At 31.2% G+C, this 20,082-nt stretch overlaps 1 protein-coding gene and 1 long non-coding RNA gene across 2 annotated transcripts; one reads left to right on the forward strand and one right to left on the reverse strand.

Moving 5' to 3' along the window:
- The first annotated feature begins 236 nt into the window (after positions 1-236).
- On the forward strand, positions 237-19,798 carry LOC126733965 (uncharacterized). Its single transcript, XM_050437471.1, has 6 exons — positions 237-403; positions 3,252-3,452; positions 3,581-3,599; positions 6,311-10,753; positions 14,133-14,381; positions 19,573-19,798. The coding sequence occupies exons 2-4, from the start codon at positions 3,276-3,278 to the stop codon at positions 6,448-6,450; spliced, it is 336 nt and encodes a 111-aa protein (XP_050293428.1). The 5' UTR covers positions 237-403; positions 3,252-3,275; the 3' UTR covers positions 6,451-10,753; positions 14,133-14,381; positions 19,573-19,798.
- LOC126733970 (uncharacterized) lies at positions 1,242-3,208 on the reverse strand. Its single transcript, XR_007659915.1, has 3 exons — positions 2,981-3,208; positions 2,534-2,658; positions 1,242-1,283 (listed from the first exon to the last, which is right to left on the reverse strand). It is a non-coding gene; the product is annotated as an uncharacterized LOC126733970 (long non-coding RNA).
- Positions 19,799-20,082: the final 284 nt, after the last annotated feature.

Consider the following 20,082-nt stretch of genomic DNA (forward strand, 5'->3'; position numbering starts at 1 on the left):
GGTTATATCAGTAGGTATATTAGGGTGAAAAGTGAAAGTTAAATAAAGCAAATTTTCTTTCATTATATAATATAGCCATCCATACAGATTATTATAAATAAAAACAAGAGCCGTTATTTTCATCCCCTTTCCGCACCCCTTATTGTTCCATTTGGCTACGCTCCCCTAGCCCGGGAGAAGGAAGGGAGGCCGCTTGATCGGAAATCCTACCGAACCAAAACTGCTGATCAATACTCGAGCGCATGATATTTAAAAATCAAAACATTACCAACCGGTGTGTTTTAATACGTACTTGCATGTGAGTGACAACAGTGTATTTCAATACAGTAATTTTGCTGTTTATAGACCAGTCAGCTCCTGACATCATCTGTTGATATTGAGGATTTGTAAATAATTTCTCCTAGTAAGTTTTTAAATTTAGTTATTATGAGAAACATTATGTATAGTTAATTGATTAATATTTGAATGCTTTTTCTTAAGGGAAATATTAATAGGAATACCTAGATTCATTGAATAATATGTCGCATAAGCTCTGTTCAATTTCAATGTTCTTTAAATGAGTAATTCCAGGGATTTATGACGGACATATCTAAGATCCTGTAAATCAGGGCCTTGTTTTATAATCCATATCCATAGTAGCCTAGAGAATATAGAACATATACAGGACGTCAATTTCAAAGGTTAACTTTTCGTCAATGAGTTATTAAAACTAAAGTTATAAAAAATCAAATTAAATACAAACAAATACAAATACAAAAAGATTTTATTTGTCAGTGTTATAATCAAGTTACAATTTTGTGTTCACTTATTTTATTATGACAAATAGGAGTGTCTCTCGATTAGTTTTTTACATGGGGTGAGCGCCTCTTGGGCTGCATTGCGATACCTCAAATTAAAGGTCTTTAAATATCTAGTATTCATCATCTGCACAATATAAAAAAAAAATATATATAGCATTCATTTCTTTAAACGCCGTTTTATCAAATAAGATGCTCATAATGAACTCCATTTTGAGCTAAACAAAAATACAATCTTTTTTAAAATTCATTTTTTACATTTTGAAGTACTGTTCTTGGAAAAGATGCACATTCTGATAGAATTCGTTGCCGAAGATCATTAAGTATAGATTGGTATAGTATTAGAGGTATAGTGGTATAGTATAGATATAGTATAGTATTGGTCGTATTTTAAACACAACAGTTTTCAAGTCGAGGGGTGTTAGAAAAATCGTGGCGGCGATCTTGGTAGCCATTCTTTTGGACCTCTCTGTCCAATCCACTGATCTAAAAATTCATGCATGTAGGAAATGTATCGCTTAAATATTGTCTTACAGAAAGAACATATTGAGATTTCGCCATTAAAGTTACTCTTAATAAATAAATGCCCAATTATTATATCACCCAATCTTCCATGAATGCATGCGGGTTTTCGTTACACCAGTACCTACAATTAAGTTAATTAACAGAACCATTAAAAAAGTACATTTGTTTAAGAAAAAAACATTTTAAGCAACTTAGGAGTAAGCCTCAACCTTTCTGTCATTTCCTTGCAAAATTGAATTCTTCACACATAATTTCTGAAGTAAGTATTTGCAATTTCTACAGATGAAAATTATGATAAATCAAATCATACCTTACCTTACGAACATATTTTGAAGAATATTTTTTGAAATATGGTCGTGAGGTACGTACTTATAAATATCAACTTATGGTAATATTGAGCCTTGGCGTAAAGAAATTATAGGATTCATAACTAAATGTTCTAATAGTTCTACTTGTGTCACTTCATCAAGTGCATATAATTTAATTAAAAAAATAAAACGGTAAACTTTGTTTGAAATGATGTTAAATTAACCGTTTATAATATTTTTGACATGCAATTTAACAAACTCAAATAGGTAATGTTTATTTAGGACTACTACCAATAACACCTCTACAAAACCTCTACTGTCTTTGAGTGGGTGTTGCTACTACCCCTTGATACTGAATCAAATCTAATCGGCCATTATTTCCATAATTTTAATTTTGAAATATTTGAAGTAGCGTAGAACCTAACAAACACATTAAGCTGTTTTCCTTATAGTATGCCTTCTAGACGTTTTAAATATCGATTATTAAATTATAATAATAGGTAGTAAAGTAGGTATGATTTCATTTACCACTTATCGCTATTCAAGGTGGTTTACCTGCCTACATCGTACATACAAACATAAAACATACATAATGTATGATTTTCGTTTTGTACCTGAGTTGCGTACATACGTTAATTTTAACTATTTATACGTTTTTAAAACTGTTGTATTGGCTTTATAATACCTTCAGTTAATTGTGGAATTTGAAGTTCTAGACGAAATAAAAAATGTTGAGCAAATCAAAGATTTTACTTTTTAATGTAATTGTAGTAGCCATATAAAACTCTTCTTACATGAAAACTGGAAAACTATTTTAAATTACTGAAAAACCAAAAATTATATCTATATACGGTTGGAATAAACTACTGTAATATATATACTTGAAAGAAATTTATAAATTACCTCAGATGCCTAAAATGCATATGAAATCCTAGACTCAAACATATGGAGAAGAAATAAACTTGGATATAAACTGCCTCGAACCATAAGAATGACTTTAAATGTCATGTAGAAATTACGCCAAACATCTAGAAAAAAAAAATTCCTGAACCATAATTCAAAAAGTTTCTAGCAAATTATGTTCAGTAAGACATTCCATGTAAAATACTTCTTCTTATATTCATGTAGATCCCAAAGAAAAAACTACAGTATTGACGTCTGGACTAAAGTGGTATCAGATGGACCAGAATTTATTAATTTACTCTTTATTTCTCTAAAGTATAAAACTTTCTAATAGAAGAGAAATCGTTGGTCTCAATTTACGTAAGTCTACAAATGTTCAAAAGAATACCCCATTTGGGTGAGGTACACATGTTCAGTAGTAGCTCAACTAATCCAACCACAACCTACTTAAAATTTGTGCTTTGTGATTTTGATATAAGTTCCTAGTTTCTTTCCTCTCGTATATTTTATAGATATTTGCTATAAAATAACCTGATTATTATTATCACTTATGTTAAACATTCCATAAACATTATTTACATCAAAAGTGTCGACAAAAAAACGATATATTTAGCTAAACGCCATCAGATAATAAAGTCTGTTATCTTATCAGCAATACATTAAAATTTCAAAGTAGTCAGCTGTTTTGTTGTCTGTTATGAACTGATATTTTATCCAGGTGAAGCAGACATATCTTTTGATCATGGCGGAATCTCACAGCCTTAACCTGGACCTTAATCAATCATTGGATCTCAGAGTGACTCAGTTTAAAAACGATCAAGAGAAAATGGCCGATCTGAACGAGTTTTTAAATGAGATCTTTGAGAAGGCGCAGAAAGATGCTGAGCAAAGACGAGGAAGTGCATCTAAAGGAAAATTGGTAAGCATAATATTAACAATAACAATACATAAGATAAATTGTTTTTTTCTAAGCTTGTTACAAACTATTGTAAGCTAAGTTTTTGTGCAATCATTAAAATATTTCATTTGCCTCCTTTACTTTTGCAGGATGCTTTAGGAATTCAAAGTAAGTTCATTATTATAATACGTGCATTCATCATAAAAGTTTCCCATTAGGAATGATTGTTTTTAACAGTCAAAAAAATATACAAAATTGATAAGCTTTTACTGTTTCATTTATGTCGTCTGCGAGTATACGGGTAAAAACGAAACAGTGCAGATCACTTTGTACATTAAATACAATCGTGATTGCCCTCATCTAATGTCTGTAGTTTGCTCGCATAATTACATTCGAGTTACTGAACCTAACCCGGTTAAAAAAATAGTTCAAGGTTGTTAAATCAATACTTCTTGGAGGCCAAGCATCTGATCTCAATTGTTAATGATTCTTAAAAAAATCAATATTTAAGGAAACTTTTCTATTAATAAGTAGTTTCACAATTTCTTGAAAAAACATTCCATCCAAATGAGTTCTACAACACGTTCAACAGTGATACGATATATAATGGCATATAGTGAGTTTTCCTGGATGCAAAGGTTTCTTGTTAACTTCACATGTGAATTATATTCACTCCAAAACTTTTCTTGTTCACATAACCATCCAGTCAAAAACGAGGTGATGATCAATCAGAGATTAAAAGAGAAATCAGAATCATTTGCGTTTGCTTTTGAGTCCAACCGCTTAATAATTGAATTCAGTTCCGCAATCCTCCTTTAAAATGCGCTACATTTGCCCTTAGAATAATTTATGCCTTACTATCTGGATTTTGTCCATTTTTTTTTAGAGGCCTTGGTGGTTTTTGATCCAGCAAAATAAATTCACTTTCCAATTTATTCAAAATTCTACGAGCTATAAGCACAGTTGGAATATTATAAACAAAAAAGTGATCACAAGTCGGGTTTAGAACTTAAAGGTCGATTTTCTTCCATTAAATTTTTGAACAATAAGTAGTTGATGGCGTATCTTATTATTAAATGTTACACAAATACTAACCAAAGACATTTATACAATTTGAAAATATATCATCCCTACTGGGAAACTCGTTATATATAATAGACATGTACATGTTTGCTTCACTGTTATTCACAAAACCTTAGTTGCATGGTTGATGTAAGTTATTGGTGTCTACAAAACAAAAATAACACAGTATTTAGGTAAATTGAAGAATGTATTGGAGGACTTACACATGTAGCACGCTGACGTGATTTTGATATTATTTTAAGAATAAATGAGATGTCACTCGTAGCCAACTGTTCATTAATGAAAAAGTAGTGCTCAGAAATACTATTTCTTTATTGTTTCTGGATAAACCATCAGAAGACCAGCCATTCATAACACTGTAACGAATCAGTCCTGTTTATCGGCACTCCAGCTTAAACTATGTTTGACACCGCGTTGACACAGCGCTGGGAATACTGTCTGAACAAATAGAAAATTTAGAGCACGCATTTAAATTAAACAGATCTGTTTTGAGCTATTATGCAGACTATTTTCCTACATAGTATTTTCCATTGAATATAAGCTCTCTATACCAGTGTATGAAGTCAAAAATAATTTTGAGTCTTGGCTATTATTTCACTACAATTACTTGTAATAGTGATCTATTGGTCCAATATAGAATATCGTTTGCTTTCTGATTTTCTGGAAATCTGGTGTTTCTTATAAGTTTAGTTCGGTCCCTCATCTTGTAGATTCAACAGTGCGTGATAAGATGAAAGGATTTTGAAGAGTATGTCAGACAATGTCATACTACTTATTGGTTCGGAGATGGCAATAGTGCAACATGAACTTTAAGCTACTCTGTATTGTATAGTTGCCAAAAAACACTTTTGAACAACAAAAATTATCTTTTCTTTAAAAAAGTAGATAATTGAAGAAAAATCCTTGTTAAACTAATATTCAGAATTTTATGTTCCCTTTGTAACACATTCATAAACATAAAATAAATCTTGAAATCCAAATAAACATGATATACATAAAATATGGGTAATATCGAAAGTCTAGATATTAGCTCAGTAAATATTTTTGCATTATATTTTTTGAATCATTGTAACATTTTTTTAAGATAAATATTTTTCTTTTAAATATTGGTTTTACATGTGTTCCATAAAAAATATTGGTAGCTATAAATTTTGGCACTTGATAAGTGTACACATAAAAATTCTTAAACGTCCATACAGATTAAAGAAAATGCACTATCATCTGATTTTAAATGTTAATATCCAATCGTAGGTAGTAATTTAGTATCCAATCGTAATATCGCAATTGTAGGCATTTCGAGATTTGATACTCAAGTCTACAATACTTCCACATGATAACTTGTGAATCTATAATGCCATAACTGAAACTTCTGCAAACAGTAATTGCATAACATATTACTAACCAGTTCTGTTGTGGTTATCTAGAGTTAATATATCCTTTAAATATTTCCATATCAGATTGATATCATCAAAAGTTTTGCAAGTGCTTTAAAGAGTATTCAATCCTGGCAACCAGAAACACCATTTCAAAGCATTGTGAATGCAGAATCTCTCATCTCGCTTTCTCTGCAGTAGCATATTAGAACGGATAATGATTAAACGTTTTTTGCTGATAGGATCGTTTTTTTGGGTAGGACCAACAAAATCATCATGATGCTTCGCTCTACCCCAAAAAAGCATCTTATAAATACTTTCTGGATTATAAACACATTTTTTGTTTTTAGTTGATTTTAGGTAGATAGTTACTATATTTGCTGCCATATCGTTTGGTTTATATTTATATAATATTTTTTTCAGATGGAACCAAAAAAATCGGCGTCTGGTCCAACCGTGCTAAGTCTTCTGCCCGACTGCTTGCGACCAGGATTTTTACCACAATATGTAATTGTACCAATACAGTGCGGAGTACTCTTAATGCTCGCAACAATCATAATTAGGAAATTCCTATGGAAATCTCCATCTAGTAATACCTCGTAGCTCTTACCAATCGTTTGTTATACTGCGTCTACCTATTCAATAAAATGTTGTGATCATGGCATATCACGAGCTGCCAGTTATATATGAGTCAAATAGTAACTGACAGTATTAATCTGAAATAACAATAATTTAATTTGTTTCGTTTAAGGATCTTTGGCATTAGGTTAATATTAAATCAAAGAAATATGTCGTCTGCAAATTTGCATCAATCCTGATTTATCTGATATAAAATTAAGATTCTGATTAAGAGTTAACGTTACAATTAATTTTTTTTAGAAGATAAAGAGTTTAGGACCAGGATATGTTGCAAGTTAGTACCTTATATTACTTTTTACACATATATTTCAATATGTAGGTACTAATATGGTTAACTAGTTGATTCTAGTATTTTGTAAACATATCAACCTACCAGCTGTTATACGGGATGTAGAAAATATAGTTTTAAATGTAGAGGGATGATCTTGCCGAGGCTGAAAAAAATGGGTTCTTATTTCACTCGTAATATTAAAGGGATCTAAAGATTCATTTAAACCAATATAATACTTGTCATTCATATTTTGCCGACAGAAACAATCATATATGGTAACAACAATTTTAAAGTACTAAAAAGATCCTAGAAGACACACTTCAGTCCAACGGAGAGCCAAATAGTTTCAATCCACTTCAATATTGTCTAACAAAATATTTTTCTTGTTCTCACAATACTCTTTCTAATGAAATCTCTTGCTTTGCATGGCTAACTCGAAATAGGACTTATAATTGATAAAATGTATATGAAACTATCGTACTGAAACTGATTCTTAATGACTTATGACAATTTGACAGGTACTACTACTGACAGTTGATACGTACCCGTAGCATTTTTAACCGATGTATTTCTACCTAATAAAGGTTTCTATTTGCTACTGAGATGTACAAGCTGCAATCCGGGACACCAAGAAGAAGACGCTGTTTAAAGATGTGTATTTACAAAACATACTGAATCCGATTACTTTGGAGCTTAACATAATGCTTTTATAGTGGCACTGACATGAAAATTTGAATTGACATGCGGACCCTCACTTCATGTTTATTCAGTCATTCGCATGTTTTATTCAGTCATTACGTTGTTGTTCTTGGTTGCTCCTCTTCCTTTAAAACAGATTGAGGAAATGATGCTATTGACGACATTGACCCGATTTAGATAAAATTGAAAAAAAAAAAATAAATAAAACTTTGATCTACTGATACGGTTTGCCGAGTAAAACCTTACATTCTTTGGGTGGTGAATCGAATGATCCCAACGGCTGACAGTTCGACTTAAAATAATTTTAACAAATGTAATGAATTTTAATAGGCAAAGTGATGAGGTACATTCAGTTGTCACATGCCTGTTCTTGACATCTGAACATCATATTTTAGACTTTATTTTAGACATTCGATTCTATTTGGGGTTATTTAGCCTCCTCAGGCATCGTTTTAGGGCAGGACAAACTCTTTTTTGTATTTTACATATACCTTTCCCTATAGCTCTTTTGCAACCCTTACATAGATTTGGTAGCAAAGCAAAAAGGAGAATTTGCTTCAAAATATAAACTTCAGTATTATTTTTAATAATAAGTCGAAATTTGAGGTATTGAAGGGACATACATGAAATGATATAAATTATTGAAAGTTTAGTCTTACTTTATCTTAGACTCTTAAAAATGTACGTAGAATGTAACAAAGAAGCTATTGTTTGTAACTGAACTTACTTAAATGCAAACATTCTAAAATAGATCTTAGCATTAAGTGGCCCAAGTGCTCATCAGACCTTAAGTAATTTAGTAAAGTACTTCCTTTGATACATGATTTACTTATAATTTTGCTCATTCTGAAAAGTCTTTGATGTAGGTAAAACTTATGTCAAAGACTTTCTAGCGATATTATATTTATCGTAAATTTACATTAAACGCCCTCACTGTTCTCATCAACATATGGCAACGCAGCTTTGCGTGCGTGTTTTCTGAACAACGGCCAGCACAAAATATTAACCTACGGATCCGTAGGTCATTATTTTGTGACAGCCAGTAAATTTATTGCGCTTGCAGGTCACGTATCGGGCGATATTGCCATATGATGCAAGAAAAAAATGCCTTGGAAGCACTGTTGCACAACTTTTATTTAATTATTTTTCATTATTGCTACATCTTAAGTACTCAATTCCTAACCTCTTGGTACTTTCAACCTAATGAAGCTGTCATTCTTTATATGCTCTTAAATATACCATTAGCATTAAATAATAAATTCAGTTGACATAAAACCATATTATTTCGTTAGGCTGTTGAAAGGTATAGTAATAAAATAATAATAAATTTTATTAAAATTATATAGAACAATAATTTATAAATGTGATTTTCGTGACTATCAGAACACTATATCCTATTTGTATTCCTTAATTTCATGTTGTAGTTCTCTTATACATTTTGTTGTAAATTTGGAATTATTTTAACGACTTTTGGATTTTTTTATTAGGATTAGAAGTTAATAAAAAACATTCTATTGGAACGTTTCGCACGAACGTAGATCCTGTATAAATTGCAATCCATATCAAACCAACATATTTGGGTTCCTTATTTTAATCATTTGTCTTCTGTAACGTTGTGTGGTACTGTATTCAGATGTTCATTTTATTAACATGAATCAAAATAAAGTTCAATCTCGATAAAGTAAACATCAAAAAACCTTAACCAAAGGACTCAAAAATAAAAACTGAAGAGTATTGACCTGGTATTGTATACCGGCCTAGCAAATTAATTTTTTGGGTAGTCAATCTGTCCTCAGTTAGTAGAGAAGAAAAACTGTTGGTTTTCTTTTAAATTATGAGCTATATCCTGAGGATAGCCTCATAGAGGTCGAAAAATCGATAATTTATCCATAAATATTTGTTTAAGAGCACTTTAATTGTGGCCTGAATAATTTATGTAATACATTGGATTTCACACTCCAGACCTTTGTTGGCCGGGCCGTTATATATGACCCAGATAATATTTATGGATACTATAATGTCATCGAGATTGTACTTTATCCTTACTACAAATGTGTACAATAAATTTAAAAATTAATCATAGAATAAATATATTTACCTGTTAGTTAAAGACTTTTTTATTATTTTAACACTTACTTTATTATATATTTTTCAGAAGATTCCTGGAGTTTAAAAAAATAAAAATAAGCTTTGTTATTATTAGTATATAGCATTTGTAGACAAAGCTTAAAATATGTTCACAAAACTTTTGTTTATTATCATTTAATAATCCAAGAAATCTGATGCAGTTATTTATTTCTAAATCATTATTTGGTCTATGAGAAAGTCTGTAAAAAGATTCTCATCATATTTTCGGGATACCGTCCTTTTAATCTAGAACGACCAGAACATTGATATAGAGAAGAAGCAACATGGCGCTAAGCTTATACGCCTATGGAGAGTCCTGGTCCACAACAGTGAACAAGATTTCTATGAAACTAACAATTTGGTTTATACCTGACAGAAATTATATAAACCAGTCCAGAGCCATCTCTATATGTATAGTTGAAGACCTTACCACGAATGATTCAGACAATCGAAGGCTTTAAAGAAATCACTAAATACATATCTCCAACATTGCATTAATCAGAGGGCAATATTTGCAGCCATCTATAAAACAAGCGTTGATTTTTGCACAAGTTATAGCTTGGGTGTCATACAAATTAATTTTTGCATGACTAATAATTATACATTTTATTCAGGTATCCCTTAACATACTAGTATTGAGCATCCAGAGACCTTATCATAAGCAAGTTGTAGCTTTCATGATGATTGATTATATTATATATAATATATGTATTTCCATTTATATATTAAGCAGTTGTGAAAAAATATGCATTGTCCCATTAACTGATCCCTAAGATGCACAAATGTATGTGAATGTAATGAATATCTAACTTTGAATATTCAATTAAAATTAAATATTTATCTATTGATCAGAATAAATAAACTATGACTTGTGCAAATGAATTCCACTTAATTTATATTATTTAGCATATATACAATATCAAAAACTGGTTTTCTTTAGGAATCGAGTGGTCTCGTACGTATTTATAAATATCAGGTTGAGCTGAAATGTTAGTTGATTATTTAACTTCAATCAGTCGAGGCTGCTCTTTTCGGTTCTATTACAAATTTCATCCTGATGTGTTTAATTCTTGTGTGTCAATGAATGGTCTAGAATATTTGGTTACATCCAGGTTCCTACAAGTTATCAGGTAATTATAAATTATTTTAGCTACCTACTAAGTTAATTAGAGTATTATGATAAAAGTACTTTTTATTTCCTCTTCCGGATTCATCCTTTTCTTCCTAATTAAATCCTGAACAGAGAGAGCCTAATTAAACCTTTATAAGTGAGATGAGACTTATCAGTAATAATGTGTCAGATGAAGAAAGATACATAGATACATGATAATGTTCATGTCTATAATGTTTTAAAATATTATGGTGAAAATGTAGGTAGCGGGATTAGGGACAACAAATCATGCAAACCTCAAGTTTTTAATTGGCCGACGTTTCGACGATTACTTTATTTTTCGTCTTTATCAAGGCTAATATAAAAAAAATTAGAGGTTTTCATAAAACTTATGACTACCAGCCTCCAGTGCACATATACAGATAACAACGACCAAGAACATTAACACAAAACAAGAAACATCAATAAAATTGTATATACATAAGGCAATCTGCGACCTTTTTTAATTCATTTTACGCATTCATTTTATAATTTCTGTTTTAAAAAAGATCGTAGATTGCCTTATGTATATACAATTTTTTGATGTTTCTTAATTAAAAACTTGAGGTTTGATTTGTTGTCCCTAATCCCGCTACCTACATTTTCACCATAATACCTAATTGAGGGACACTATACTCTGTCAACATGCGTTTTAAAGTATTATCAATTTGTGGTTTTTGGGATAAAAAAATTGAAGAAAAAGTTTAATGATGTCCACTCAAAGCCAAAATATTTAAATTTAATAAAGTTGTTTTGTTTAGGAGTAAAAGTGGCGATTTGCTAATTTTCAGATTTTTATTTCCAATTTAACCAGAAGTGACAACAAATTTTTTATTATTCTTCCCTTCTCCCTGATATTCCTCTTTCAATGACGCATTTAAAGTTGATACATTCTATTGATGAATATATTTCATATAATCCCAACTCAACATTTTATTCAGCAAGTTTTCCTGATATTTTGAGAATGCGATGTGATTTTTACGATCTGATGGTAATGAACCTTCTTTTACTACTTTTCCTTTCTTTATGCTGTTAAAAAGAGTAAAATTACTGCTGTTTTAACCATAATTTTCTTAAGAGCAAAAGGGATAGCTTTACTTTAAAACTTATATGAAATAGGTATATGATAAATCTCTGTGCACTTAAGACGTTGATTTTTTCACTATTTTGAATTCAATTGTTTTGGTTCAATTCCATATTAACCCATAGAAACTTACACCCTTATAAAAGGGATGATTCAACTGCTTAGTTATTTTGTCAAAAATTATGTTTCACCATAACTGATGTTCATTTTCATTTCATTTACCTTTATATCCGGGAATCCCTTAAACAACAATAGCAACGTTAAAATATGACGAAGTTTTCAGACCTTCGATTCAAAATGTGGTAATTTCTCATTCTGACCATTTTATCAGCATCAAAACAGAAAACTATCCTTGATTTAATCAACTTCTTAGTATTAGCAGCCAAGATATAGCAATAACGTCGATTTCATTTGAAACAAATCGTTAAAGTTTAGCTGCTACTGTTGCTGTCTCAATATAGTAGCATTAAAGGCAAAATAAATAGCGATTTACTTTGGAATACCTACCTACATAGTTTCTCAGCTATATTTCAGAAACACATAATTTTAGTTAGAAAAATTGCCTATTATTTCCATAATTCGACTACAATATACTCTGTGATTCGAAAATGCCTAATATTTCTCTGATATATTAGTACAAGGTATCCAAGAAGTAAAAACACACCTCTCTTGGAAGAAGGGATCTGCAACTAATACTAGAAATATTGAAACACGACAAACTTTCTAGAAATTTAGTTCAGATTGTGCTAAATTAGACGTTTTTTATTTTAATTATTCTATTAAAATTTAGCTACGTGGATCTTATTGTTTCTACTTGAATAACTTCACTAAGTTTGCACACTCGGAATAGTGATATTGCGACTATAATATACTCGTCTGTGGTTCGAAAATTACCAATATTTCTGTGTAAAACATTGAAAAAAGATGAAAAAATCCTATCTTAATTTTTTGAATATTATTTTGACCCAGTATCCATTTTTTATAGCTTCAGGTCAGATTTTGTGAATATTGCTGTCTTTTGTGGAAAATTTAAATTATATCCAGTATTACCTTCTAATATTCACCTTTTTCCAACATCGAAATGAGAATTGTCTCCTAGCGCCAATTCTGTTCCTAATTCTTGTCAACATTTTTCCATTTGAAGTATTTAAGGATGATCATCATTTTATTTCTTGAACTAATACTAGAATCGTTGATATAATAGGAATAATTTTTCAGAAATTCAATTAAAAGGGTGCCAAATGTATTGTTTTCACCATTTTACTAGAATTAAAAAAAACAGAAGATTACTACTAATGATACCAACTTTGTAGAACTTATGTATTCATTCTCCTTATCAGGTATATGGACGAAAAATAAATCGCTGTGATTCAGAATCGACTTTTTACTTTTTAACTAATTTTGATTAAATTGGGCTAGTTGAGCTACATATTAACCTATATAATGTTTGTGTTTTATCCTTATTTTGAATCCAGTGTTACCTCGAAATATTTAATTTCTTTTAACATGAGTTCTGCCCTGGACCAATTCTGTTCGTATTGTCAGCGATCTTTCACAAATTTTATTTCATTGCTTGTCAATGATCTTCATTTCGGGACTCTCTGAAACCAATGTTGAAACACGACGAGTTCTTCTGGAATTCAGTTTAAAATGCGCTATGGTTTATTGGTATTTTTTTACATTTTTTTTTTTGAACAGATATGTTATTGATAAAGTTGTAAGATAAACATTTTATTCAGAAAATATTTCTGATATTTAGGCAATGCGGCAACCAATTGTTATTCATTTTTATCTGCAAGAAAAATATGAAACTGTTGCTGATTTAACCAGCCTTTCTAGATATTAGAGTTGGAATTAAAGATTATCATACAAAGTACAGACAGGTTAATGAATTGCTGCTCAAAAATCTATAATAATTATATAATAACTGTAGGCCAATGTATATAAAAATAAAGTAATTTGATGGTGAAAAGAATGTCAAAGGAGAAACCTTGATGGTGAATCTATAAACACGTAACTATTTTAATTAAAAAAAAATATTTTTAAATTAATATCTAAAAACCTTTGACGTCACTTCCCATTCGAGGCATGAATATGTAATACTTAAAACTGTAAATAAAATTTTGGAACATTTATTAATTTTTTCGTATTATTTAATTACTGTGGAAAAGAGATAGATAAACAAATATATTTTGGTATTTCATACCTTTCGTTCAAAATTGTTCATTTATGCATCTCACAAATATTTTTTTTACGAATTATATCATAATTTCAGTTTATCGAACGAACACCGAGGAAAAGTCGGGAACACAAAGGAATTCAAATTATTAACACAAATCCATCACGTGCCTTAGATCAAGAGAATTATTGGAATCGAGAGGGTCAGCTTGTTGAAATTGAAACTAAATTGGCTTGGTTCATTCAGGACTTGAAAAAAATTATCACATATTTTAAATATGGTTCGAAGCTCTATCATTGCACCAATGTCCGGTCAGCAAATTGGCAATGAATGGAATAATACCAAGTAAGTATTTTGACTATATTAGCAATGTAGAAGTATCGTAGATATGTTTGATTCTTTCTAAAAAAATAAGGTCTATGCTAGTGTTTCCATCTTTTGTTTAGGTTAAAATAAAAGTCAACTCTACTCTACAGGCTTATATCCTCTAGATAGGTTGCGGATGTTCTTCTGCGGATTCGAGATGACTATGTTATCTAATAGTCACTTTACATTTTCTTCCATGTGTAGTATTAACTCCATGGTATAAGCCAAACCATTCATGTATTACACCATAAAACCATAATATTCTATAGTACTTCATGACTGATACAATCGAATGCTTTGATCAAGTCACAAAATACGACAGCAGAAGCCATTATTATGTTATTGATATATACCTTCTAGAAAAGTAAATATAGCATCATTAGTAATCTTGTTGGATCTGAATCCAAACTGAGCTTGTATTAAAGTATTGTATGTTTTATATTAGGGTACACACTTTACAATTTTAAACTCTGAAGGACTGTCAAATTAGTATTCCTTCTAAATTTACTTCTAGTTCTGTCAAAATTTTTCCACAAAAAACGTGTGATAAAAATTTCTAATGTTATAGATAATTTTTCCCATTGAAGTTCTTCCATACTCGAAGTTATTTAAAGTCAATATACAAATCAGTCTCAAGAGAGTCACTTATTAACTCTTATTCCTAAATTACTGGGTAATGTCATAAGCAAGTGGAGTTACCTCGGTTATACAGATTAACATGCACCAACTTAACTGTATGTCGTTTGTTATCTGTATGTCATTGTATCTATGCAGGCTCTTTAAAAGCTATACTGATCCTAATGTTCTTATTGCTAAACTTTAGGATTTATTAAACATGGTGTTTCGTGAGTAAATTGGTCAAGTGCCAAAGAAAACTACATATTTGTTTGTTGTCGACATTTTAGATTACGTTTAATTCAGGGCTCTACAATAGATACATCGAGGTTTTAGGATTTATGCTCATCGGAATTAGGAGATTATATTAGGATTGATTGGACTTGATTCAAATAACCGTATTTAAATATTTGCTTTAAATCGGTTTTATTAAATTGTAACCTTTGATTGCTGATAATTGTGACTGCTCAGAACTTCTTTTTGGAAGACATTTAAAAAATGTTAAGTGCGCTGTGATAAGTTCATTCCTTTTTAATGTAAAATAATATATTTTCCGTTTTTCCACGCTAAAAATGTGAAAAAATACCTTATAGCACAATAAAAGTTACCTTCTATAGTGCAACTCAGACTAAAGTTACATCAGATTTTTATTGAGAAAGAACGTATCCGATAAATTATAGAATATTTAAATTTAAACACGTTAATAATAAATTTACATTGAAAATGAATTTAAAGGAAAAATCCGCGGATCGATATTTTTAGAATTAAATAGAAATAAAAATGCAAAAGTAATTGCCATTTTTGCATCTATAATTTGTTTGGATATTAAGAAAAATATAAGTCAAACCAGTCAATATTTGAGCATTCCTTTCATTTGTAAAGTCTGGTATCCAAATCTCTTAGACGATATCAGATGCATCATGGAAGTGACGATCAGATTAGCTATTATCTATGATCTATGTAATATTACCTAATGAATAAAAATAAAACTTGTTAAACAATTCATTCAGGGATATGCATGCTAACTTTCACAGTTCCCTACAATCAGCCAAAAAGATAAGACTTAAAACCTACTTACATACATTAGAACTTAATGTTGTATGCCACATACTTTTTCATGGATAGTCAATTCATTTTCCAGATTTTATTTGAAATTTACGAATTTGAAATTCTATTCCATAATTGCTAACTACCACATAATGCAGTCAATTTCAGACTGCAGGAAACTGCTTCTCTAAGATGGATCAATGTACAAATTCAATGCAAGCTAATAGTAAGTGTCTCTCTTTTTTAATTGCATACTGCAAAAATTGCATTTGCAGACAAAATTTGTAATTTAAGACGAGTGAAGTATTGCTGTTAGTACAAGATACTCTGATCTTCATCAACATCATCATCTGCAATAAATAGTCATAGCGAGTGAACAGTTCTACTTTAAGTTTCCAGAATAAACAATGAACAAAGAGTCAACATACTCAGTCATTTTATTTGGCGATTCAAAAAAGTCCCTCTGCCCTCAATAACCCTAATAAGAAATTCGCTTGGAAATTTTGTGGAGGAAAAATAGTCAAATACTTTCCAATAGTTGGAAGATAATTACGATATAAATCAGCATCTATATGGTATGATGCATAATACGCTTAAGTTAAATCATAAATCAGCAGCAACCTGATCTGAAAATATTATGCCTTAAGAAAAATGTAAACTTTCTGCATCCCAGTGAGCCTGAATCTCCTTCTTTGTAGAGATAATTATTTTGCCCAGCTTTAAACCAGACAAAGGCAAAATTTATTTTAGAATAGAAATAAATTTGAAATTTATGCCATCTGAAAACCACACATTCCGGTTTGTCATGACATAAAATTGGTGGTCATCTCCTCGGCATCAATATAAAAGTAGAAAAAAGACGCGATGCCATCACCGTTTATATTATATATTAATATTGCTTATATTATTGCTTGTTTTGCTCACCAACCACATATTATTTTGGTTTGACAGGCACGCTCCTTTGCGCAGGGCTCTTGTAAGCAGACCAAAATCGCCTTGATTTACAGACGTCCTCAAGATAATGAAAAGACATCAGAACCAAATATAAAAGAACCAAGACTGATAACGAAGCCATGCGAAACTTCTTTACCAGGGCTGTGCGTGAAAAGAAAAAGTGTTAGATAAATCATGTTGCACGTAATAGAAATTCAAAAGACACATGATGTGCTCTTAGTGAACTTAAAATTTTTTCTAATAAAACAAAAAATCAAATTAATTTTCCCCACCAACTAAAAAACGCCAACTTAATCAACAATTTTTTTATTGATTCGGTTAATAAAATTTCTTCCAATGTGGATGAGAGAATGGTTGAAATGTGTGAAGCGCGTCGTACTGTTTGTTTTTAGTAACATTTCTGAGACAGATATTTTAGGTGCCCTACCTAAAAATGAAGTCGAATGCCTTCGGATCGGATGGGCTGTCCGTTCACAAGATTAAGATATGCTGTTCTACAGTCATTCCTTTTATCCAGCATATCTTTAATGCTTGTATTGATTAGGGAGATTTTCCCTCGAGATGGAAAACAGCTGTTGTTACATCCGTGCCCAAGCATAACCATGTACAGAGTATGTCTGATTTAAGACCTATTAGTCTTCTTTGTGTTCTCTCTAAGATGTTGAAAAGTCGCTGAAATGTTTTGCAAGTTATTTATCCAAAAGATCCCATGTTGTTAGACTTAATAATAGTATATCTGATGTCGTAAGCCTAACTAAGGCCGTCGTCCCACCAAAGATACACGACAGCAACGCCACATCTCCGCGATGTCGCCAGCGTGTATCTTTCGTGTCGAACCCATGTTTTAAAATCATTTTGTCCCCACCAACGCTGCGCCGAAGACACATCCAAAAGCGTGTCGCCTTCGTGTTGCCGGGAGACTGGACGTGTCAGTTGCGAAGCAACATTCAAGCTGTGTGTGTTGGCGTTTTTTTTTCATTTATTGAAGTTTTGTTTTTTTGTTTATTATGGCACAACAAAATGCTGAACTGGGTTTTCATGGATGTTTGTGCAGCTCCTTAGCAGCAACAAACATTTTTTTTTTAAATTTTTCTCAATAAAAGGATGCATCCACCATTTTCATTTTTTTTGCCTTTTTATTTTTTTTTTCTATCCCGCAAATACCAATATATTGCAACAACATTTTTCTCTTCACTTGTTGACATTTTGAACTAAACTGAACAACTAAACGTAGGAAACACGAAACGCGTATCTTTGGTGGGGCAACTGCATGTCGTCTGAATGTATCCAGGCGAAATCGTATCGCCTTCGCGTCGCCGTCGCGTATCTTTGGTGGGACGACGGCCTAAGAGAGTTCCGCAAGGATCTATTCTCGGACCGCTGATTTTTGTTATATATACATGCGACATGGATACTTTTAGTATGACCGCGTGTACGAACGCTGTATGCTCATGATACTCAGCTTTAAGCTAGTTTTTCAAAAGTAAATGCTGACGGTATTATTAGTGACCTTAATAGCTCTCTCCAACAAGTGCTTATATATTAAAAGGATAACGGGTTAACTTTAAACCCTTCGAAATCTTCTGTAATTTTCTTTGGTCCAAATAGTGAAAGGGCCTCTAAAAACCCCCGGGTTAAAGTCGACCAAGAAGTTTTGCAACCTGCAAAAGGCTTGGTTTGATTCTAAGACCGTAAACTTAAATTTGGATCTCATTTATTAAAGGTATATATCACTAGGAAATCTCTAAGAATAAAGACATGCTGCATACTGACCTCAAAAAACTTTTATCCGAGAACCTGGTATTGTCGCATTTTAAATTATGCAAGTTTTTATATCGGCCTTTCTTAGACTTTGTTTCCAGGCAAAGACTGCAACCTGTACAAAGCTTAAGAGAAAAGTAAAACATGTTTTGCTTGGCCAATATTTGTAGTATTAATGTTGGGATTCTATTACTATTAGTTTTACTTTATTATTATTATTATAATGATGCCACTTTTAGGTCAGATCTTACTGAAGAACGATTTCGTTCGTTAAGAAAACCAGTAGTGAAAAAGTTTACGTTAAAGACTTTATCATTAAGCCCATTTCTTTAATAATATTTATTAGCAAGAATTTCTTAGAAGCAAATCCTAATGACAGCATCTCCTTGCAGTAGGTGAGTTTCATGAAACCTGAGATAGGAAGGGTTACAATTGAATTTTAAAATACCTTCTAAACTTAACTCTATTATTATTTTGAATATAATAGCATGTATAGGAGTGTAAGTGGAATCTAGTTTCTTTGACCCTTCCAATGCCTCTGATTATATTTCTCATAACCTTTGTACTGACAACAATCTACATTTAATAAAAGATTATTTGATGAATAGTGTTTTGTGACTAAACGTATATGATTTTCTTGAGAATTTGATGTTCTTGTCTAGGATCACTCTGGTTGCGTTGAAGAGACACTACTTACGTTTAAAATATTAAAAGGGATTATTCAATGTTTGCTGTTTATACGATGCTTATATATTGCAACTACATGAAATATGTATAATTCTTTGGTTTTCAGAAGACCTATTGGAGCCTCATATAACTTAGAAGAGGAGAAGAGAAAAGAGGCAGCCACTAAAAAAACTACCCAATCAAAATACGGAGCATGGGGCACGTTTAAAAATCAAAGTCATTTTGCTAGTTTACATCACTGTTAATCATTATTTCTAAGTTTAGTACTAGTTAATAAAGTTCTGTATCTCATGTCTTATTTTATACTTATATTATATTGCGTAACCTTAGAAGTGTTTTTTTTGTTCTAAGTTTGATGAAAAATAATGAAAAAGGATAGATTTGAATAAGTTATGATCTCAGCCAAGAGAATTCTCATAATGTAAAATCATTCACTGATAATCCTTATTTTAAACTTAATTTCTCAGTCAGCAGTCCGTAGCCAGTTTGCTAACGAAAAGCCAATAACCTAGAAATAATAAATGAGACCTTTCAGGGTCACATTGACCCTTAAGTCTTAATCGAGACGTAAAATAGGTCTCGAATATATGTTGATGAATTCTGAAACACGTCTTAA

The sequence above is a fragment of the Anthonomus grandis genome, chromosome 1 (assembly GCF_022605725.1).
Source record: "Anthonomus grandis grandis chromosome 1, icAntGran1.3, whole genome shotgun sequence".
Lineage (NCBI taxonomy): Eukaryota > Metazoa > Arthropoda > Insecta > Coleoptera > Curculionidae > Anthonomus > Anthonomus grandis.

Excerpts from the sequence above, each read along its gene's own strand:
- LOC126733965 (XM_050437471.1), top strand. The coding sequence starts at position 3,276 with ATGGCGGAATCTCACAGCCTTAACCTGGACCTTAATCAATCATTGGAT.